General features: G+C 40.5%; 1 protein-coding gene across 2 annotated transcripts in view; it reads left to right on the top strand.

Moving 5' to 3' along the window:
- Positions 1 to 24,538, top strand: part of ITPR1 (inositol 1,4,5-trisphosphate receptor type 1) — a 327,875-nt gene that overhangs the window by 177,622 nt on the left and 125,715 nt on the right. For both annotated transcript variants that reach the window (XM_042930020.1, XM_042930021.1), the window contains 9 exons: positions 3,174 to 3,299; positions 5,651 to 5,851; positions 7,928 to 8,179; positions 9,546 to 9,671; positions 11,887 to 12,015; positions 16,287 to 16,407; positions 18,865 to 19,049; positions 23,062 to 23,210; positions 24,203 to 24,314. In XM_042930020.1, the coding sequence (XP_042785954.1) occupies positions 3,174 to 3,299; positions 5,651 to 5,851; positions 7,928 to 8,179; positions 9,546 to 9,671; positions 11,887 to 12,015; positions 16,287 to 16,407; positions 18,865 to 19,049; positions 23,062 to 23,210; positions 24,203 to 24,314 (1,401 nt within the window). The remainder of the gene's footprint in view (positions 1 to 3,173; positions 3,300 to 5,650; positions 5,852 to 7,927; positions 8,180 to 9,545; positions 9,672 to 11,886; positions 12,016 to 16,286; positions 16,408 to 18,864; positions 19,050 to 23,061; positions 23,211 to 24,202; positions 24,315 to 24,538) is intronic.

Genomic DNA, 24,538 nt, shown 5'->3' on the forward strand with positions numbered 1-24,538 from the left:
TATATATGCACATGGGCATGTGCTGTGTCCTGGGTCATCTGCAAATGCCTTTTGGGCAATGTAAGCCCTGCAAGTGACTGGATGCATGTGGGGACATAGGGCCTGCCCACTTGTGAGGTCCTCAGTAGTGTGCTGATTTCTGGTTAAATTATTTGGATCTTTCAGGATACTTGGCTCCAAGTCCTCTTTTCTGTTGTTAGAAGTTACACTCTCTGTCCCATTTTCTCATGCCAGCATTTGTCGTTGACCATGATAGGATTTAGGGAAGTAGGGTAACAGTTCTCTGTGCCATGCAGCCTGACAGGGCACTTTCAAAAGCCTCTATTCACTTCTAAAATCCAGCACAGTTATCATGTTGTTCCCACTTGAAAGATGAGGAGACCGAGGCTTGGGGAACTCGAGAGTCCCAGGGAATGGATTTAGTCTCTTGAGTTCACCAGTGACTTCCAGAGAGACTTGGTGGTGAAGAGTTGGCTAAAGAGGGCTCACTGCTAGTGCTTGGAGGGTGCCAGGCACTGCACTGAGTCATATTCATTCTCCAGTTCATTTCATCCTTAAGACAGCGCTTGAGATGGGTCATACTATCAGTAGCCCCATTTTATTATTTTATGTTATTTTATGTTATTCCATGTTATTTTATGTTATTTTATGTTATTTAACAATTATTTACTTTTGAGATCGAGTGAGAGAGCACAAGCAAGGGAGAGGCAGAGAGAGAGGGAGACACAGAATCCAAAGTAGGCTCCAGGCTCTGGGCTTTCAGTACCGAGCCCAACGCGGGGCTCAAACCCACAAACCGTGAGATCATGAGCTGAGCTGAAGTCGTACGTTTAACTGACTGAGTCACCCGGGCGCCCTTACTATTAGTAGCCCCATTTTAGATAAGAAGACTGGCCAGAGGTTCAGTACCTTGCCTGTACGGCCCAGCAACACATGGCAGAGCCAGATCTGCTCACCCGTGAGGCCCAGGCCCTGCTTGCTGTACCTTATCTTCCACGTACCTCACTTGGGCCTGCTGCCCTATGCTCCAGGAATTTCTCTGCAAAGGCCGCTGCCACAATCATGGGGCCCATGTGATTCAGCCTGGTCAAGCCTTTCTGCGGCCACAGATAAAGTGTAAGCTTAATCCCTCTGATAGGTCAGGAACTTAACTGACTTGAATATAACTTCAATCTAAGTGTGCTTGTCATCCAAACTTGGCTGACATGTAACTAGAACCAGCAAGCTGAATAACCTTGCTACATATACAGAATGTGAGAAGGTAGTTTGCTGGCCGTATCTTTGCCTGACAATTTCACCAGTTTCCTTAAAGAAAGACAGCTCTTCATAGAGTAGTGTGAAAGTAACAGGTAACGCGATTCAGCTGGAATTGGGGTAGACCATTGTGTGTGTGTGTGTGTGTGAGACTGGTTTGATTTGGGATGGGTACGGATAGCCCATTGTGGGAGAACAGTGGAAGAATTCCTACCAGCAGATACTCTCTTGTTAGGTGGTATCTTTAGAGTTTACCTGCCTTGTAAAAATTTATTTCACCTGATGAAGCCTTTGGTTTCAATGAACCCCCGAAGATACTCCTTTGAACCGAAGAAGTGAGAGAGTGCAGAACTGTTGGAGATTACTGCTGACAACCAGCAGGGTCTCTCTGTCCCAAGGCCTCTGATTTCTTAGAGCTGGAGGATTTGCCACTTTCCCTGTTAGTAGGAGACAAATGTAATATCCAGTATGTTGTATGGGATTTGCTATTAATGTCCTTTTAAACTCTTCTGTTTTTGATTGTCAAGGCTGGTAGCTCAGATTCCTTCTGTCTGTTGTTCTGACAGATGCGTCCTTTCTTCCAGGGTTATTATCTAGACCAGGGTGGGCAACCTGCAGACCTGAACCAAATCCAGTCTGCCATCTGTTGTCATACAGCGTAGTAGTTAAGAACGCATTCTTAAATCTTACATCTTTAGTAGTACCTGCCTAACATCCTTTCTTTTGCTTTTTGATCCACAAAGCCACAAAGTATCTGTCTGACCCTTGGTCTAGACCAGAACCAGTAGCTTACCTTTACTGAATAATTATTATCTAAGCCCTTGACTTGGATTTTCTCATTTAATCTTCACAGCAACTGTATGAAGTGTGCATTTTTCATATCTCCATTTTATAGATGAGGAGACAGAAGCCCTGAAGGGTTAAGTAACTTACCCAACGTCACACAGCTAGTGAGTGGTAGATCTGGGTAAGAGCTGAGCAGTCTGGTTTCAGGGTCTACGTTGCTAACTGCTGTGCAGTCTGGCATTTGAAATGAGGTGGTGTATGTGAGAAGACGTAGGGAGATTGTTGTGGGCTAAGTGAGTAGGAGGGACGATTCCATTTTTGGAATTCTTTCATTTTTACTATATTTAAACTTTTGCTTGTTTAGAATTGGGCAAAATGGTGATAGGTTTTATGCATTTGTCTTATCTTGGGGCATCTAACGCTCTCTAAAAATACTGAGTACAGTATATGCTTTTACTATAGGAAATGAGAATCGCATGATCAGCTGTTGAAATGCCTTGGGGCAGGTATTATCCCCATTTTGCAGATGGGAAAATTAACTCTTAGGTTAGATGCTAAGACAGAGATGACAAGGAAAGGATTGTGGCAGGTATATTTGCCCACATTTACAATCCAAAGAGAGTCCCCCTTTGTCACGTGATCCCTTCCAAAAATGAACGCATACATTTGTGAGGCGGATTAAAGAGAGTGAGCCCGAGACCTGGGCGGTGTGACCTCATCGCTAGCGATGCGGTCGGCCACGGCTCCGCTATCCCTCTGTTCTCAGAAGTGGGGCGTTCAGAAGTTTCAGGCATTGCTAGAAATGAAATCCCAGAGGCTTCCTCTCAGCTTCCACTCTGTATTGCATTTTTCCCGAATCAATTCTTTTTATATCTACCCAAGGCTAGTGGAAGAGAATATAGGAGAATTGAATAAGTTACTGGCGTCTTTTCACCGTCAGCGACGCGGCACCCCAGTGTCTTTACACAACAGTCTCTCGGCAAGCACCTTGGCTGGAACCCACTTAGCAGGTGGTGAGCGTATCATAGAACGTGATCTCTTGGCCTAGAGATAAGTGCTGTCTCCTCTGACCTTCTGTTGTCTACTGCATCGCCCGTTTTCAACTGATTTTTCATCTCCCTCCTTCCACACAGGCTGAAGATACGAAGATGCAGGAGATAATGAGGCTGGCTCATGAATTTCTGCAGAATTTCTGTGCTGGCAACCAGCAGAATCAAGCATTGCTACACAAACACATAAACCTGTTTCTCAACCCAGGGGTAAGACTTGAGGCCTATCTGGAAATCTGTGAGGGGAGGAGGGTGCAAAGCACTAAGGAACAACAGCTGGTTCTTTTGCTGTTGTGACCACGGGGACTTGTTACAAAGCAACATTCATTCCAAGGGGAACGTTGGGACCATCTCTCAGGAGAACATAAATATTCCCCTTATTTTGGGGGGAGAAAGGGAAAAGGAGGAGGAGGTGGTAGGACAGGGTAAGGTATATTTTTATTTTTTCTTAACGTTCTTCATTACATCAAATTTTAGTGCTGGTGAGTTGCTAATTCTCACTCACCAACCACATCCTCCTGAGGTCTTGCATAAAGTTTTCTGTGTACGTAATACAATACATAATAATACGTTAGATACATATAAATACACAATATATTCATATAAAACATAATTGTTATATTTTAGTGTGTCAAATATGTTTTTGAAGTACGTGGAGTGCATTTTTTTTAGAGATAAATGGTGGCATACTCTACTTGTAGCTTTTTTCTCTTAATACATTGTGGCTATCTTTGCAAGTCAGAGATAAATTTTTCTGATTTTTGGTGAGAATTTTTGATGGCTATGTGGCATTCCATAGTATGTCTGTAACTTTTTAAAGCCCATTGGCATATTAATAGACATTTAGGCCAGCTCTAATTTTTGGCTTTGTGTAATTCTACAAAGGACCTCCTTGTAATACATGCACACTGACATATTTGTTAGTACTGCTGGAGCTTTGGAGGACAGGACTACTAGAATTGTGATGTTAGGAAGAGAAAAGACAAAAGATACAAAGCTGAAAGCCCCCTACTTCATACCAAACATAAAACTTATCCCTCAATAACTCGGGGTAAAAACCACAGAAAATAAGCCTTCTAGAAGAGAACATGAAAATATTTTGATGACCTTGTGGAAAGCAAAGTTTTTTTTTTTTTAATTTAAGTTTTAAGTAATCTCTACACCTTACCTGGGGCTTGAACTCACAACCCTGAGATCGGTTCATACACTCCTTGAACTGAGCCAGCCAGATGCGCCCAGAGTTTTCTTACCCAGTATAAAAATAGAATTAATTATAAAGGAAAACATAAAATAAAGACTTCCATTCACCGGGTGAGCTCATTAAGATCATCCAGAGGCAAGCCAGAGAGTGGGGGAAGACGTTTGCTTTGCATATATGTTCAATTAAGAACTCATATCCAGAATTTATAATAAACTGAAGAAAAGTCAACAAGGAAAAAGGCAACCCATTTTTTAAATGGATAAAAAAAACTTTAAAATGAAATAATCTGTAGTAGAATATACCCGGGTGCCTGTCACTGAGACAAGGTGATCATCCGAGAAGTATAAATTAACTAAGATAGGCAAAACAAAGTATGACTAAATTCAGAGACCAACAACACTGTAAATCAGCAAGGATATGGAAAAGCTGTGGTGTAGAATGGAAATTGTTAATATCTTTTGAAAGCTGTTGAGAAGTACTTTTTAAAAAAAATTTTTTTTACTGTTCATTCACTTTTGAGAGACACCAAAGTGAGTGGGGGAGGGGCAGAGAGGGAGACACAGAATCCAAAGCAGGCTCTAGGCTCTGAGCTATCTGTCAGCAAAGAACCCGTTGTGGGGCTCAAACTCATTAACGGTGAGATCATGACCTGAGCCAAAGTCCGACACTTAACCAACTGAGCCATCCAGGTGCCCCTGTTGAGAAGTACTTTTAAAGCCAAACATTTATATTCTGCAACCCAGCAATTCCACTCTTGGATATAAAGCCAACAGAAAGGCACACACATTAAAATTTACCAGAAGACATGTTCGAGAATGCCCAGAGCAGCCCTATTGTGCGAAGAGTAGTGCCATTAAAACCTGCCGTTAAACTGGATACACCCCTAATGCCCATCAGCAATAGAAGAGATCAGCACACTGTGGTTGATTCATGTCATGGAATATACATAGCAGTATATTCTATGTACTGATACATGCAACAACATGTTGACAGCATCGCAAATGTACTATTAAACAAAAGAAAGCAGGTGGAAGACAGTACAGGAGGCTCAAAAACAGGCAAAACTAATCTGTGGTTGCAGAAATCAAAATAGGAGTTAAATTGGGTGGTAAGACATTTTGTTTCTTGATCTGGGTGCTGGGGTTCCCACCATAGTTCATTGAGGTGAATACTAGTTGTTTCCCTTTCTATATGTTTATTACACATGATTGAAAAGGTTTATGAAAAAAGAAGGCCGTACAGAAGTGAGAAGGGAGAGCCATCTCTTCACTGGTTTGAAGGCTTCTTTGTGTGTTTTGGTAGACTCTTTGTCACTTTGTTCTCTGATGTCCCTGTGCTCCTGCTCTGACTCTTCTGTCAGATCCTGGAGGCGGTAACCATGCAGCACATCTTCATGAACAACTTCCAGCTCTGCAGTGAGATCAATGAGAGGGTCGTCCAACACTTTGTTCACTGCATCGAGACTCACGGTCGGAACGTCCAGTACATCAAGTTCTTGCAGACGATTGTCAAGGCAGAAGGGAAATTCATTAAAAAGTGCCAAGACATGGTTATGGCTGAGGTAACAACTGCTTATTTCTATATCCCTGCCTTTGGTGTTCCATACAAATTTTTAAATTACTACTCTCTGTATGAACTAGCACCCTCTCCTGGACCCACATGAAGGGACAAAACATAATTGTGGTTTGTTTGTGTGAGAGAGTGTGTTTGTGAGCATAAATCAGATACACACGTAGGCAAGAGTCTCATCAGGTTTTCCATAGTAGTGAATCTGTTTATTTTGAGGAGTTTGGGATCAGATTTTTTTGAGAGGGGGAAAATAAAACCAGGAGTAGCAAACCAAAAATACGATGAATAGAGATTAAATGTGGATAGAAACCAGTGAGCCAGAACAGCCTGTGTTCCTGTGAATAAGTTGTCTTTAATTAATTATTCACTTCATTAGCTAGAAAAATTGTTACTTGATGATTCTTGAGAAGAAGCTAGACCGTGGGATTGGGACAAAGTCCTGCTTGGTTCTCTGTGGGAAGTCAATGCCCCATGAATGCTGTCTGACCAAAAAAGCCCTCTGCCACCACTTTCAGATACATTCCATTTCATCTTTTGCCTGTTTAAAAAAATGAAAACTTAAGTAAATCCACCTACCATTTGGATTTAAAATGTCAAAAGAACATACGATACCAGTGGAAGGTAGTGTTGCATAATTAAAAGAACTGACTTACCTAGGATATGAATGAAGGCTGTACTGCTTTACCGGCTTGTGACGTGTCAACTTCCCCAACCCTCAGCGTGCATTTTTGTGAAAGAAGGTGTAGCCGTATTCACCTGAGGAACTGATATGTGAACTCATTGAAATAATGATGACAAAAATAGCTAACATTTCTTGGAAGCCTGCCATACCCTAGTCAGGGCTCTAAGCAATTTACATATAATCATTTATTTAATCTGCATGACAACACCATGAGTTCATTATCTTCTTTGTTCTCAGTTTTACGGACAAAACTGAGGCACAATGAAGTTAGGTGATCCATGTGAAGTATTTATCACAATACTTGGCACTTACTTAGAGCCTATGAAGGTTAGATGTTATTGTGTAAATAATACTGACTATATTTATTTTGGCTTCTGTACCAGCCCTTTTTGGATCTTCTGTATTTCATGCAGTGCTGAAATTGATTTATTCTTAAGTAGATTTATGAGAAGCCACATTCAGTCCTGGGGACAAGTTATAAGTAGGAAAGCCTTGATTTTTTGATGAGTGTTGAAAGTTAGGTGTATCTTTTTTTTTTTTTTTTTTAACGTTTATTTATTTTTGAGACAGAGAGAGACAGAGCATGAACAGGGGAGGGGCAGAGAGAGAGGGAGACACAGAATTGGAGCCAGGCTCCAGGCTCTGAGCCATCAGCCCAGAGCTGGACGCGGGGCTCATACTCACGGACCGTGAGATCGTGACCTGAGCCGAAGTCGGACGCTTAACCGACTGAGCCACCCAAGCGCCCCAAAAGTTAGGTGTATCTTAATGAGAACTGGATAATTTGTGAAGAGAGAAGGCACCGCATGAGAGAGTTGTAAGAGGGATACTGCTTTTCAGGCATAAAAAGATGGAAACATTTTTTGAAATGTTTGTTTATTTGGGGGTGGGTGGCAGAAGGGGAGAAAGAGAATCTGTACCATCAGCACAGAGCCTGACACTGGGATCGATGTCACAAACCAAGAGATCATGTCCTGAGCCAAAACTAAGAGTCAGGTGGACACTCAACCAACCGAGTCACCCAAGCGCCCCTGTAAATATTTTTAAGTAGAAAAATCATAGCCTAATTATTAGGTTTGGAATTAAAAGTGCAAGCTTACAGTCTGCATTTCCACTTGATACATGAATGTTGGTATGCAGACCTTGTCTTCCCCCAGTGGCTTTAGGACCACTGTCCTATACCTGTATCTGTCGATTGAAATGCTGCTGCTGAAGATTTTCTTGTTCATTAATATAAATGAAGTTTAGACGAGTTTGGTAAAACAGGTGAGACTGGTTTTAGAAAGCAAATGCTGACAGAACATCTCTTTTTCCCTTTTCCCTCATTTTTTAAATGTCCCCACCTCTGCAAGCTCATACTATAAGTAAGCCCCATTCTTTCTGCAGCTGGTTAATTCGGGAGAGGACGTCCTCGTGTTCTACAATGACAGAGCCTCTTTCCAGACCCTAATCCAGATGATGAGGTCAGAGCGGGACCGGATGGATGAGAACAGCCCTCTCATGTACCACATCCACCTGGTTGAGCTCTTGGCCGTATGCACTGAGGGCAAGAACGTCTATACAGAGATAAAGTGCAACTCTCTGCTCCCACTGGATGACATTGTCCGTGTAGTGACCCATGAGGATTGCATCCCCGAGGTGAGCAAGCTCTTCTCATGTCTCTGCATGTGGCATGTGGACTTGCAGCCAGCTCCGATGCGGCCTCACAGTACGATAAGATCTGCAGCTCGTTTTGTAGTGAGGAAACAACATTTTCTCAAATGCCAGTTTAGTGTATGAAGAACATTGGGGGGATTTTAGTCCTTCTTGATGTCTCCTCGAGAAGAGTGGGAATCTGCTTCTGTGCTTCTGCTCTTGAAAACTAATCATTCAGCCTGTTGAGCGAAGAGTATTTGCTTGGAATGAATGTCTGAAAAATGAGATGGAGTGGTTTGAGATATGGTTCGTGTGCACGTAAGACCTATTCTGCAAGTAGATTCTTTAATGAAAATGTGTATTGCAAAAATGAATGAATGACAATTATAAAACATTTAGGAACTACAGGTAACCAATAGGAAAATTAAAATAATCTATAATTCTACCACCCATAATAAATACCTGTTAAAAATAAATAAATACATACATACATACATACATACATACATACATACCTGTTAGGTTTTGGAAATGATTCCTTTCAAGTTTTCTGTTTCGTTGTTGATAAGTGTTGGCTAATAACAATAATGACAGCAAAAACAGTGAATCATACAGTTTATATTTTGCCTTTGTATGTTTAAAATACATGCTATTAATTTATATCTTAAACTAAATACACATATATTTATAGCAGATACAGTGTGTATTTTGTCTTTGTTTAAAATATAAGCTGGTAACTTAAACTGAATATACTTTTATTTATAGTATATGTAGTATATATCAAATAGATGTTTTTAGATGAATTTTTGAAAAGTTAATGCATTATGAAAAGTTCACATAGCAGAGACTATAAAGGAGTAAACTATGACATATCTCCTAATCTGTCCCTTCCCACCCCACAGAAAATTATTATGGTCTTGTACATCCTTCTAGAGTTCTGTATATGAACAAATGTAAATAAATATTCTTCATTCCCTCCCCCGTTTTTTTTTCCTAACCACAAAAAATGACATTCTGTATACACTGTTGTTATTTTTCATATCTGTCCATAAAGAGATTCCACATTCTTTTTTTTTTTTACAGTTACATAAAAATTTTATCATATGGATGTACTATAATTGCCTTGCATGTCTGTTTAACCGGCTTATGCTAATAAAATGAGATAATTAATAACTGATGATTATAATAAAGGAGAAAAAAAAACAAGATCACATTTTTCTCACAGCCTTGTCCACACAGCATTTTATCAGACTTTTGGACTCATTTATTTGACAGATGGAAATGGTGTTTTGATACAGTTTTAATTTGCATTTCTCTTTTTCTATGTATACGAAATTGGTTTTTCAGAAACATCTATTTCTGTCTTCAGGTTAAAATTGCCTACATTAACTTCCTTAATCACTGCTACGTGGATACTGAGGTGGAAATGAAGGAGATTTATACCAGTAATCACATGTGGAAGTTGTTTGAGAATTTCCTTGTAGACATCTGCAGGGTAAGGCTTTCTGGAACTGAGGGGCAGAGCGGAAATGTTTGTGTATGTGCGTGTGTCTGGACATCCTTATGCAGGCATGAGGAAAATATTCACGTCATTTCAGCTTGCTCATGTGACACGGGGAGGCAGATGTGGCTCTACATTTGCACACGCCTCATTTCTTTATGCCTTTTACCTCTTGCTGAGAATAGATTTTATTCATCACATGTCAGAAAGGTGGGTTATTGCTTTTCATTTCATCCTTTATGGACTGATTTGTGAATAATAATCCGAGACATACTAAAATCACATTTGAAAGTTTTCTTTTCCTTGACGATATCTCTCCTTAAAGGACACCTTCCTGAGCTTGAGCATTTATCTCCTTCAGTCTGGTGTCAAGGATTCTGCAAAGCACTTCCCTTTGGATCTGCTTTCCTGACCTAGCAGTTGGATGGGCTTCATATTCTGGATTTGGTTTTTCTCTGAGCTTAATACTGTTTCTAAAGCTGCAAGACCACTGCCTAACAAGGCACACCATGGATTCACGATGAGTTTTGTGGTGGTGGGTTTGGGGGATGGGGGATGGTAACCAAGTTCTTGAAAGAATGATTATAAGATGAATTTCGGAATCTTCATGTTAATAAGAAAGGTGCTTTGGAGAGTCTTACACTGTGATACTTCCTGCTTGATGGTACAAATTACAGTGTAAAACACCCTGCAAGAACTTGTTTTCTTTCTAATCAAGGTCTGTGTTTAATAATACTCACATGTTGGTATCACAGACAAATGTATACATATCTATTTTTTTTAATCTCAAATTCCTCCTAGTCTTTTAATCCCATAAATCTGGTTTTGGAGATTGGAATGGAAGGCCTGCTCTGTTTTTTGTGGGGTTTTTTTTGTTTTTTAATCAGGGCTAAACAAAGTTTTCTGTAAAGGACCAGATATTAATATGTTCAGGTTTGTGGTCCATCTGGTCTCTGACACAACTACTCAAGTCTGCCCTGGTAGTTTGAAAACAGCCATGACAATAGGTAAATAGGTGGGCATGGCTGTGTTCCAATAAAACTTTATTTATAAAAGCAGCCACCAGCACGTAACTGTGCTGACCTCTACATTACATTATTCAGAAATGTAAAATCAGTTACTAATTTCATTCTCTGAATGTGTCAAAACTGCTCAGTATTAAGCTGACAATATGGCAATTAGTTAATAAAACATGATTTTTTTTGCCCTTCATAAATTTTTATTGTAAGCAACATTACATCTGAAATTACAGCACTAATGAATTTGGTAATAAAACTTGATTTTTAAAAGTGTATTTTCTATATCTTTTCCTCTAAATGCCTAATCTTATTTTAAATAGCAAAATTAAGTATAATGCCAGTAAAACCTGAAGTCTCTCACCTCAAGACCTATGGAATCAATGATTTTGACTCAAACTCCACTATTTTCAGCAGTACTGCATATCAGTAACTTTTTTTTAATTGAAGTATAGTTGACACACAATGTTATATTAGCTTTACTGTACATCGTAGCAATTTGACAACTTTATATGTTATGCTACAGTAGCATTTTTATTGAATAGAAGAGTGTTGTAGCATTGGAGAATATTACACACAGTGGACCTGATATATTTGATTCTCTTGATCATATGTTAGGAAACATCGCGTAGAACAGATGAATGGCTTAACAAGGAGCACAGTTCACTTTTAGGGGAAAACACAGACAACTGTAGTTACTATGCCTCTTGTTGTCTTTTAAGGTGTTAGATTTGCCACACATGGCTAGGAATTTGGAAGCAATAGCCCTGTAGGTCCCATACCGACTTAAAAAAAATTTTTTTTAATGTTTATTTTTTTGAGAGAGTGTGAGTGGGGGAGGGGAAGAGAGAGAGGGAGACACAGAATCTGAAGCAGGCTCCAAGCTCTGAGCTTTCAGCACAGAGCTGACAAGGGATTTGAACCCACAAACCATGAGACCATGCATGACCTAAGCTGAAGTCAACTGCTTAACTGACTGAGCCACTCACGCACCCTGGTCCCTTATCAGTTTTGTTTTATGAGTCTATACTGGGATACACAGTTGATCAGTTTCTCTGGCTGCATGATTTATTGTTGTTATTTCAAGCCTTTATTTTCGTTTGTTGGATTAGCAGGAGTGGTTACAGATTTCTTAATTCTACAGCTGATCTACAGGTTTGGTGTGATGTCTAAAGCATCCACTTGCCTTGCAGGCCTGTAACAACACAAGTGACAGGAAGCATGCAGACTCAATTTTGGAAAAGTACGTTACTGAAATCGTCATGAGTATCGTTACTACCTTCTTCAGTTCTCCCTTCTCAGACCAGAGTACTACCCTGCAGGTAAGAAACACAAGCGGTGCAGGGCCTTCCCGACAGAGCTTCAGCAATTGCTGTTGGTGCTGATATGGCAGTGAGCAGCTATACACGAGCCTTCATGGATACAAGATCCTTTGCTTTCTCAGGATGCCCTTGGATAAATAAGCACCTGAGGATGTTTTTCTTCACCAGATGGTTGTATTGATTGTTGATCTTTTTTCCTTACAATGCCTGTTCTTCTCCCCTTCAATCTTGTTGATTCCTCCCTTCCAATTTTAGGAGAAGCAGCTTTCAAATAGGTGCTAGCATGTTATTAAGGCTTTTTAAAAACATGTTTGGAAACCTCCATTTTAACTCCTGAAGTGTGTGCCTTAAGCTCATCCCAAGTGCTGCATGGCAAGAGTGAGAAGTCTTTAAGCCATGGCAGCAGGGCTGGTGTATTGTACAGCAACATGGGCATGTGAACTCCTTTGTGCACAGTGCTCCTGGGGTGTGCAGTGCAGCAGCCCTGCGTGCTGGTTCTCACTGTACAGTTTCAAAGTTTTGAATCCATGGGTCTGAAAGAGAATTTCATTCTTCGACTTGGAAAAATCACTCCTCTTTTTATAACTTAGGTCTGGGTCAACTGCTGTGGGAGTCTTACAGCAGGTGCGTTGGTACAGCCTACAAGATGAAAGTTGGCCTTGGTCTCCAGTGATCAGAAGAGAAATAGTAACCATCCTTGTCATAGAAAGAGGTAGAGGCTGTCCTGGGGTTGATGGACGGCCCAGAGTTATTGGATTATAGACAGATAATCCTAATGCAGGTAAATTCTCCAAGGGAAAGGTGATTCATGGTAGTATCATACTCATTAGTATATTTATCACATCCTGCTCTATTTCATTAACATACAGAGAGTTCATATAAGCTCAGTATAGTCTATGAGGTAGATGATATTGCCATCTTTGTAGCTCCATAAACTGAGGCTCAGAAAGTTTAATTACCATGCTGAGTCATGGTCACAGCCATTAAGTGGCATAACCATGATTTCAACCTACTTTTCTCTGATTCTGAAACTTGTGGAGTTTTTAGTGAGTTACATTTGCTGGGAACTATTGGTAACTTTCTGTTTGGTTAGAAATAACTATAAAAGCTAGCAATTAAGCTAAAGTATTGCAAAGTTTGAATGCTATCTTTCAAATGTCTGTATATATTCTTGAGTAACTGGGGAGCAGAAACTGGTTGGATCCCAAGCGCATGAGTTACCAGAGGCCAGAATGTGTTCTTTACCAAGTGCTATTATGCTGAGAGCCAGCCAGGAAAGCTGCCATGGTTGCTAAGATTGGACTTGCTGCTTTTGCAATTTAAAGTGACAATCCTTACAGCAATGCCCATTCTCCTATGGATCATGAAATAGTATTGCAAAACCAAAATGTCAAAGTAAGTCAATCAAATTAATTGGAAAACTATTAAACAGGAATATGAGTTTTGGTTTCCCATTTTGGTCACTCCTCTCTCTTCTTATTGCCTTACTCTGAAACCAATTTTTGGACCACCTAATAAGCCAGAATGGTCAGAGACATGAATCTTCAGTATAAGTGTTGTAAGTCCCAGCAAGACTCAGGTTGTCCATATATACTTACAATACAAAATCCAAAGTGGATTTTAGGTTTTTTTTTTTTTTTTTTTTTTTTGTTTGTTTGTTTGTTTTTTATGGCTTTCTAGAGCATGTATTTTCCAAGGAATACTATTTTTGGAGTTCTCATGGCCTATCTTGTTTTGTTTATATGCTGAACAGTATATGCGTCATTTCCCAGCTAGATTTTTACCTCCTTCCTGGCTGCCTTCCTTGTTTGTTTAGTTTTTTCCTTCTTTTCTTTCAACCCAAGCATATGAGGAAGGAAAATGGTGAGCTTGGGTTTGGCCGTGTCACATTTATTTTATTATTTATTTACTTATTGCCAGTGGAATGTCCAGGAGGCAGCTGGGACTATGGGATCTAGGGAGGAAGGATAGAATTTTGGAGGCTTCAGAGCAGGATAAAGCTGGTTTCAAATTCACACTCTTTGCCTTATCAGCTCTGTGAACTTGGCTTGGTCACAGAACCTCTTTTCTTATATTTGAAACAGGGCTGTAATGTCAATCCTGTAGGCTATCGTGAGCAAGAGAGAAAATATTTGCGAAACATCTAGCATAATGCCTGGCACAGAGTAGCTGCTTAGTAAATATGATCCTATACTTTCTCTGCTACACCATAAGCTACAGTAAGAAGGACATAGCTATGCCTTATGTGCATAGTTACTTCTGATACTGCTCTGTCCCTTGTAGCTTTTTGTGCTTGGGACCTGGTAGGTGCTGATTCACTGAGTAAGTAAATGAGTCCATGAGACTCAGGAGAGTGGAGTAGTAGAATCCGGATATAAACAGTTGGTAGTTGAAGCCATGGCCAGGAAAATGAAGCATTTTACTAGAACAGACTGGTCAGAGCACGAGTAATTAAAGATAGCATCTAAAAGAGGCCAGAGGAAGGTCTTCACTTGATCACGCAGGCAGAGTGGGATTCAGGAACAAGCAGGGCTTCAGGATAAGAGAAGGGAGGATTTTACGAAGAGGGTGATGGGCAGCCGTGTTTTTTAGTCCGAGAGTTTGAGTGACTTGATGGCACCAGATTGCCCATTGGAATGGGTCATTAGAAAGCAGCTACACTGGCTAACGTATTCCTCTTTTGTTTATCCAGAGGTGAGACGGGAACAGAGCAAATACCCAATAAATACTGATTAAATTGAATTGAGTCAAAGGATACTTCTTTCTTTGAGTTTGGGTGTTGGGTTCCCATCCCAACTCTAACACATATTCCCAGTGGGGTGGGTGATAATACCACTGCTTACTTCCTATGGTCATATGGTAAGGGTTCCATGAGATATGTAGAAAGCACTCAGCACTTGGCGTGTGGGAAGTGTTCTCCATAAATGGCTTCTCTCATTGGGAACGTTGTGCTCAGGAGCTAAATATCAGGGTTTTGCAGCCAATTTCTCAGGCTCTTTATGATCTTGTCCTCTCTTAGTAATGCAGTTTACTGTCCTGGGTAGCTGGGAGGTGTAGAACAGAAAGTACTTCCTGAAGAAAGCAATAAGATTCTGCTTTGCAGGTGAACTTCGTGGAAAGAGCACAAATTGTCAGCATCAGAGAGCCCTGAGGTTGACTGACTGCTCTGGCACCACTTGTTAGTTCTTTTGGATACTTTCTTTTAACTTTTATGGGCCTCCATTTCTTATTTGTGGCATTAAGGCAGTTCATGTGCTATAGGATTGTTAGTTGAGGCCCCCAATGAGCTTTCACCTGATATGTGACACTTAATAAGTATAAGTTATCCAAACATTGTTCATAGAAGAGGTTCTGAAATCTTATTAACCTGTTGTGTTGTCATGTAATAGACTTGATTTTCTCCTTAGCACCATGTTTGGTTTTTTTTCCTTCCATCTCAGAAACTTCTCTACAGTGTTTCACTACTTTTTTTCTTTGCTATATTAGCTCCTGCTGTTTTTTGGAGGGGCTGTGCAAGTCCTCTTCCTACAAACTAAAGTCCAAAGCTACCTGGATCCAGGTAGCTATGGATAGAGACCAAAATTATAACTTTGAAATGCATTCAGAAATCACCATCAAACTGATAAAGTAAATGTTTGAGTTCTTTTATTTTAAAAAGAGCAAAATTTATGCTGTCATAGAATAAATCCTATCATGTAGTTAACTTCCCAGGACTCATCTCTAGTAAATGAATATTTATAAAGTATAATATCAGAATTCTACTCTGTTTATATCATGGAAGACAGTGCTAGAAATAAGTATGCATTCTTGGTGAGATTCACTTAATAGTTTGTTTTTGCTAATCAAAAACAGAGGTTCTACATATAGTGTACAATGTCTGGAAAGAACTTTGGGTTATTCTGCCTCAATCCACTCATTTTATGTATTGGATGAAGTTAAAGCTCAGATGTAAGCTCATTTGCCTCAAGTCAAATAGCCAGTTGGTAACTGGACAGGAATACAAGTTTTCAGACATTGACTCCACTGTTGATTCTTATGGTCAGACTTGAATGGTGTCAAGTTTGTACGTGGTCTTAAAATGCTTCAGATTTTTTTCCTCCTTTGACAAGGCACCTGCTGGAATCCTGCTCATAACTAGTCACGCCTTCCCACTCTTGCAAAGGGTCCGTTACCATTAATTCACAGTTCATTACAATGTCTGTTTCTGATCTGTGTGTCAGTGATCTACAGAAAAGTCATATTGCCTGTCTCTTGGCCTCTCTTCCTTGCAGACTCGCCAGCCTGTCTTTGTGCAACTGCTACAAGGTGTGTTCAGGGTTTACCACTGCAACTGGTTAATGCCGAGCCAAAAAGCCTCTGTGGAGAGCTGTATTCGGGTGCTCTCTGATGTAGGTAAGCTATCAGTGCAGTTGGGAGTAACATGCTGACAATGAATTACCTCACAGCAGTAAAGGCCACTCAGTTTTATTGAGCACTTGTTATAGCTCTTCTAGAGTTCCACACACAGGAAGTTGGCAGAGGTAGAATAGGAATCTAGGTCTTCTTGATAGCTAACCCTTGCCTTCTTTCATCTACCAAGCTGGCATCTCCCAAAGCGAAGAGCCAGTAAGTCCCAAAGAGCGAGAGGCTTTGAAAAATACAGGTGCATGGTTAAATGTTAGGCATCTCTTGGCAGGTCCCAGTGCACACACACTTACTCAAGGCCCTGGGAAGTCTCTCTCAAGAAACTAATTTGTTTACTCCAGTAAGTGTATTCAACCACATGGGAACTTTTTTTCTTGCTAAGTGCACATCCAATCCCAGGGGGACACCCTTTCTCGGAAAAGGTACACTGCTCCCTATTGCCTGTCAATTGTCACCTCTCTGGTAGCTCTGAAAATGACTGCTCCCTTCACCCTGACTTTATCAGACTCTGTTACTCAGCCCTACTCCCCTTCATAAATGGGAAGTAAGGGGCTCTCTTCCTGCATACATTTAAGAAGAGGTATCTCTTTACATTCCTGCAGACAGGCAGCACAGAGGCAAGTCGGGTTCTTGGATTATCAAGTAGCTGTCCACCAAATATAAATTGTGTTGATTAGGGTTTCTTGCCTGATTTCAGTCATCCCATCCTGATTTCCTTGATTCTCATATGGTAGGTAATGGTGTCTTTTTACTGTTTATGCGGTACTATCTCACAATAAGAGATGAAGCTTTTGAAAGAGTGTACATTATAGGTTCATGATGTGATATCTTAGATCCAGGGCTCTGAGACTGTATCCCCAAAACCCTGTTCTCTACCCACATAGGATTGTGCATCATGAAGCTCTTTGTTGAAATTTGGGCAGGTTGCTGAGTTGGCTAGCTCAGCACTCATTAGGGAGATGAAATGCTTCAATAGTCTTGGCGGTGATGTGAAAAGACAAAGGGAGTTGATGTCTGCAAAATGGCAGGGCATGAAAGCAGCACAGCACACTCAGCCCAGGAACTCAGACTTCTGTCCCTTGCGGAATACCTTCTCCTGACTGAAATCACACCCAAAATTCACTGTTTTCATTGTTCATCTTCTAAAGGGGTATCTAAGGCACATAGTTTCTAGCTGAGTGTATGCTGTGCATCCTGCTTTTTGATATTAGTCATATTTCCCCCCCATATTTCTTACTTGCTGTATTAAACTGTTCGAAATGTGTTAATTGGCCGATGTTTTCTTGCCCCACATTGTGTTTTGTTTTCTTTTGTTTTTACTGGGACTTAAACCTTTGCTTCTCAGATTTCTTCTTCCAGGGTGCTGGAGTTGTTTTTAGAATTAGATGTAGGTAATACCTTCTTTGCTTCTGGTCTTATGAAGCATTGAAGACATGAAATAGTTGTCTTGTTTTTTGGAGGTTGTTGGATTTTCCATATTGAAAAAAAGGATTGTTAGTTATGTTCCTTTTTAAAAAGTTTAAAGTTTTTATTTTGGAATAATTTTAGATTTATAGGAAGTTGCCAAGATAACACACACAGTTCCCCATGTACCTCTCACCCAGTTTCCCCCACTGTCAACATCTTACATCACCTGGGTATATTTGTCCAAACTATGAAACTGATGTTGGCCCATAGCTATGAACTACACTCCAGATTTGGTACCACTTTTTCCATTAATGTCCTTTATCTGTTCCAGGTTTCAATCTAGGCTACCATGTTGCATTTAGTTGTGATGCCTCCCCAGTCCCTTCTGGTCTGCGACAGTTTCTCAGACTTTCCTTGTTTTTTTTAACGACATTAATAATCTTGAAGAGTGCTGGTCAGGTGTTCTGTAGAATATCCCCCCTTGTGGACTTGACTGTCATCTGTCTCATGATTAGACTGGAGGTTTTTTTAAGAGGAAAAGAGAACAGCCTAAATAGAAAGGATAGCTTATGTTATTATAAATATTATCTTTTGTTTTATGTTTGGCTTAAATTGGCATTTTGTAGATTGTTGTATAGAACACCACTGAGAGAGAATTTTTGGAAAAATAGTTTCTTGGAAAAATGAATTCCCTGTTGTGATAATTCTTAAAATATGTGAACAACATGAGAGACCTTAAGATGCCATTCATTGAGGAAACCCATTGAGGTCTAACTTTGACCTGCCTGCCTAAACTTTGACCTAAAACATTTCAACATACTTCAGAGCTACTGCCCCCCCCCCCCGAATTCATATTGAGAAGCCCTGACCTAACAATGTCAAAGTTCATTTGAGTTCCTCAGTGTTGACACAAGCATGCAAGTGACCTATTACAGGCATGGATGAATCTGCCTAAGGGTTGATGGGGGGAGTTAAGTCTGTCTTTAAGGCGTCTCCCATGCAAGTTGGAGGCTCATGAGTCCTGTTTCTTCTGTGTAGCCAAGAGCCGGGCCATCGCTATTCCTGTGGACCTGGACAGCCAAGTCAACAACCTCTTTCTGAAGTCTCACAACATTGTGCAGAAAACTGCCATGAACTGGCGACTGACCGCCCGCAATGCGGCTCGCAGAGACTCTGTTCTGGCGGCTTCCAGAGACTACCGGAATATCATTGAGAGATTGCAGGTAATGTCAGGCCCAGAGAGGAGTGAACCTGAACCTGGCCTGAGGTGGTTCCCCCAAAGCAGCGCTTCCATGAGCCAGAGAAAATCCAAAACGGGCCAGAAAGAGATGTCAGCATGTGAATGGCTAGTCAAGCACAGTAATGTGTGTAGGACCCAGAATGCAAAGCTGCTTGGGAAGAGAAAGTCTTCTGGCAAAGTCATGGTCTTTAAAGGTTTTCGACAGATTTCTTTCTTTGCTTTTTTTTTTTTTTTTTTTTTTTTTATTAAGTTTATTTGAGAGAACACAAGTGGGATGGGGCAGAGACAGAGGAGAGAAAGAATCCCAAGCAGGCTCTGCACTGTTAGCGCAGAGCCTGATGTGGGTTTGAACCCACGGAACCAAGAGATCATGACCTGACCTGAATCCAAGAGTCAGACGCTTAACCAACTGAGCCACCCAGGTGGCCCTGTATTGACAGATTTCTTCATGAAGAATGGGGACTGCTCTTTTTAGGAAGGAATAATTAAGTATTACAAAAGGATGCTTAGAATAAGGGCATAAGTGCTCCATTTTTTTTTTTTTTTTTAATCACTCTGGGATATTTAGCCTCTGGAATCAGCAGGTAAACAAGTATTATAATGTCCAAGAGAAGAGTTTTCTCTCAGAATGAGTCAAAAGAAAATAAAACCATTACTAAATTGTATCTGTATTTTACTTCTTTCTTGCACGTATGAAGAGATCTATCCCTTTGTTAAGTGGAGAGTAGTGAATATTTGGTGCATGTGAAACACTTAAACTTCCATCATAACATTAACATCTTTACTCAAGTGATTCTCTCACAGGTAGTGCATGGGCTATAGTTGGAGAGTCTCAGCCATTTCAAATGAGCCTGCTGGAATGGTTAAAAGCATGAACTCAGGCCAGTGCCTCGGGTCAAATCCTGATTCCACTGCTTATAAATAGTGTATCTTTGGGAAGGTTACCTCATTTCTCTATGCCTCAGTTTCCTCATTTGTAAAATAGCATAATAATAACACCTACCTCAGGGTTAATGTGAGGATCGCGAGCATTGATTACATGTTCCGGTTATCTGTGCCTGCCTAATGAATAACACCAATTTTTTCATTTTCTTAGTCTGTTTAGAGGTTGACTGGGCTCAATAAGGTGTCTGTTGCTCAGGGTTTTGAATGCAGTAATGGTCAGATGGCAGCTGTGGTTGGACTCATCTTGAACTCTTGCACATGTTTGGCAGTAGATGTTGGGACCCCAGCTGGAGTTGTCAACTGAAATACCCACCTGTAGTCTCCCCATGTGGTCTGACCTTTCTCACAACATGGCGGCTGGATTCCAAGATCAGCATCTCTAGAGAGAGACAAATGAAGGCTGTATTGCCTTTATGACATGGTTTCAGGAATCACATAGCATCACGTCTGTCAATTTCCATTGGTCAAGGCAGTCACAAGTGTCTATTTGAGGTTCAAGGGAAGGGGATATAGATCAGCATTTGTTGGGAAGAATGTCAGTGACACGGTGTAAGAAGAACATGTAAGATAAGATATATTGCAGTGGCCATCTTTGGAAAATTGCGTACACATAAACCACATAGAACAGAGCCTGGCACGTAGTGAACGCTTGATCAATGGCAGTGCTATTATGATTATTACTGTTACTGTCACTTCTGTGATGACTGTAATAATGATGATTAGATAAAACATGAATCTCTGTGAGGTTTATGTAGCCCGCCTAAAGATTCATTCATCAGCCCCACTCATGCTAGGCACTGGGATACAATGGTGAGCAAAACCACAAATGATCTTTGCCTAGATAGATTCTCAAGTTTTGGAAGGGAGGTACGTGAGTCAGCTAATCATACAGGTGAAAGTAAAATGGCAGGAGAGACCATGTTGCAGAGAAGTGAGTAGTGCTACAGAAGGATGATAAGGAACCTAATCGTGTCCACAGCTGGAATGGTGATCCAGGAAGGCATTGCTGGAGGAGTGACATTTGAACTGAGATCAGAGGAATGTGTGACTTGCTTGAAGGAAGAAATAGGAGGGAGGGAAACAGCATGTGAAAAGAACATTATACGGGACAAAAGTGTGGTGCACTCAGAGACCAAAGGAAGGTTAGTGTGGCTGGAGCCCATGAAGCTGGGGGAAAAGGAAGCATTTCTTAGGTCAAGGAAACAATTTTAGCCCCACCGTGACAGACCCAGTTCTTAAAGATAATTTGGTTCCAAATAGAGTGTTTCCTGACTCCACTATGTTTTTAAAGGGGAAGGGTATTATAGATTCAGAATTGTTTGAGTGCATAGTACTTTTTTGTCTGTTCAAACTAAATTATCTACGGCCAAACCAGTTTTTTTGTGCTCTTCTTGAATTTATTATACATATTCTTGAGAAGTAAAATAAAATCTGTATGCCCATGTAATGCTTGGCTAGTGGCTGAAAGGGTCCTCATTATCTAATGATTTATCTAATGAATCCCTGGTAGTTACAAGATTGCCTAGGACAGCCAAAGTTATAATGTAAGAACATTCACCTGTGGACTGCTTATACAATTAATCCCCATTGAGACATCCCCCTCACTTAACACCAGCATCTTTCCCTGCCCATTGCTTTGCCATCCTTGTCTGTTGGTCTCTTCTCGATTGCTCACTGTTAAACATTTGACAATACAATGCAAATCAATTGCAATGTAAAGTTCAAACCTTACAAAAGATGCAGGATTTTATGAATAGAATGTTGAGAAGCTACTTGAATCCCCTGAAAATGCTATAGACAAAGATTTGCCAGAGTTAGGACCAGTGACTACTGAAGAAGAGAACTTTGGGAAGCTTTCAAACTGTTGGAGAAGCTAGGAGAGTTTTGCAAAAACGACCCTCTTTTTGTCTATGCTGTGAATGTCCATATGATTTAAGGAGTGTTGCAGTATACTCTTAATTTTTCTGGAGAAATTGCCTCCCCCAAGAAGTAATTTGATTCATGCATTCTGTCTGCATCCTAAATATTATTGAGTGATTACAAATTTTGTCAAATATAAAATAAATAATATAAACCTGTTTTAGTTTTTGGGTAAAAGATAAATCAATTCTTTATGACCATTGCCTATGAAATTTACATCTCCAGTTGAGTTGAATGCATTTCAAGTGCCCTTTCCCATGCAAATCTCTTCGGTTAACTAGGCCCTCCTAATACTGTCCAACATGATGTGTTAAGCACCTGCCTTAGCCAGCTTCTAGTTAAGTTCTGAGTTACCGAGCCATCCAGATGACTTTAGCATCTTTTGAAGATAATTTCTCATCTGTTTTCTGCCATTTGCCTTTATATGGTGTTTGTTGTGTTGGTTTTGCTGCTCTTTCAACTTCTCTCTGTTTTCCTCTCCTACAGCTATGTGTTTTGCATTTGAAGACCATCATGCTATCAGGGTACATGTATTTAGCATGTTGATACAGCATGTTCATTCATTTGTGTTCTCATTTTTGTATGACTTTTTATTATATGAATAATTCATGCTCATTGGAAATAATTTGATAATACTTACAAGTACTCATATGTGGGAGAAAATCAGAATCACCTGCAATCCCACCACCCAGAGAAAACTAGGAGTGATGTTTTGATGATATTTGGTATATATCCTTTGATGTTGATATTTTCTATACAAAATCAGATCATATAGTCCATCCTATTGTTTAACCATTTTTTTACACTCATTGTAGACATTTTTCCATGTGGTTGAATGTACTTTTGTGCATTATATTTTAAAATATGTGGAATGATCCCTTGAGTAGCTTAAAGATCATCTAAAAAGAAGGGCTGGTGGGGCTATTCTTCCCTTGTTTTCTGCATCAGGGGTTAATGCTTCGGATACCTCTGGGGCAGCGTTTAATAATTTGAGATAAATACCAGACGTTACTAAAGGTACTCTAACCTAGCCTGGCTTGTGGTCATTTTTGAGGTCAGATATGAATGTTCTCACTCTCCTGTAGTCAGCCTGGCCTGAGCTGCTCACCAAAGCTGTCCATCTGTTCCAGGACATTGTCTCCGCCCTGGAGGACCGTCTGAGGCCCCTGGTCCAGGCAGAGTTATCTGTGCTCGTGGATGTGCTCCACCGACCTGAGCTACTTTTCCCAGAGAACACAGATGCCAGAAGAAAGTGCGAAAGCGGTGGCTTCATTTGCAAGTAAGCAGCCTCGTGCTCTGGGGTGGTCCGGGGCAGAGCACTGCTGACCAGATGAAGCACTTGCTCGTGAAGAAGCAGACGCTCGCCTTTTCACTTTGATGCATACAAGGTCATGTGTTAGAGTCCTGTGCTGACCTTTCCAAAGTAAGTTTGTAGGTTTGGTTGTTCTTCCCGACACTTGTTTTGGTGAGTTTCTCCTTTTCCCTGCATACCCCATCATTTTTCTTCCACTCCACAAGAACTGACAGAGTGCCCACCATGGGCTGCAGTACAGATGCAGAAAAGTCGTGAGCCTGCTGCCCTCAAAAAGCTCAGATCTCCCAGGACCCCACAAAGGAGTTAGTTAAGCAACTAACACCTTTGTAGTTGCTTAGGTTTTGCATTGGTGCATTACCTAAACAACAGGTTCCATGACCAAAAATCTTCATCTGATTTTTACCACTAAGTTTAGTTGGTTGTTTAACTTGAGAGTCGGCTGTGCCTCTGAGTTTCGTACTTTTCTGGGATGCTCAAGGGACAAGACTGTGGGTAAAGGAACGGTGTTTTTTCGCCTTCACGATCATCTTCATGAGGTTTTTTTATACTTTATATTTTAACAGTGCTATGGGCACTCCTCAGTGGATAAAGTGTATAAACTAACTTGTTAGTGTATAAACTAACAAGTTTGAGTGGACTTCTGTCCTGTTTCTTCTCTTCCTATAATCTTTCTATCACGTGTGGTAGACTCCTGCCCTCTGAGCCCTTTTGCGGTTACTGACCAGCAGGTGTCGCCATTGAGACGCTGTTGAGACACTAACTGGCTGTTCTCACAGCAGTGAATGGCCAAGCATGTTTAACCTGGGAGTCCTTGGTAAATATTTGTTCATTTACTGCCTAGTTACAATAAGTTTCTTGTGAAGTTTGTTTATTTATTTATTTATTTACTTACTTACTTACTTATTTAAATATGCTTTCAAGGACCTAATGCATGGTTTTCCTCCTACCACGTTCAGGTTAATAAAGCATACTAAACAGCTGCTAGAGGAGAATGAAGAGAAACTCTGCATTAAGGTCCTGCAGACTCTCAGAGAAATGATGACCAAAGATAGAGGCTATGGAGAAAAGGTACTGAATGTTATTTTCTTGTTAAAACAGGGTATTTCTAATGAAGTTGACATGGGGTTGTGGGTTAGAAATACACTGTAGTTCAGGCATTGACTGAGGGGTTAACTTCTTTCTTTTTTAAAGCTAATTATCTTGTCACTAAGAGTAGCTACATCATATTCCTTCTCTTTTAAAAGGCACATATACTTAGCTGTTGTATAGACTGCTTGCTACATAATGAATCT

This window comes from Panthera leo, chromosome A2, assembly GCF_018350215.1.
Source record: "Panthera leo isolate Ple1 chromosome A2, P.leo_Ple1_pat1.1, whole genome shotgun sequence".
Lineage (NCBI taxonomy): Eukaryota > Metazoa > Chordata > Mammalia > Carnivora > Felidae > Panthera > Panthera leo.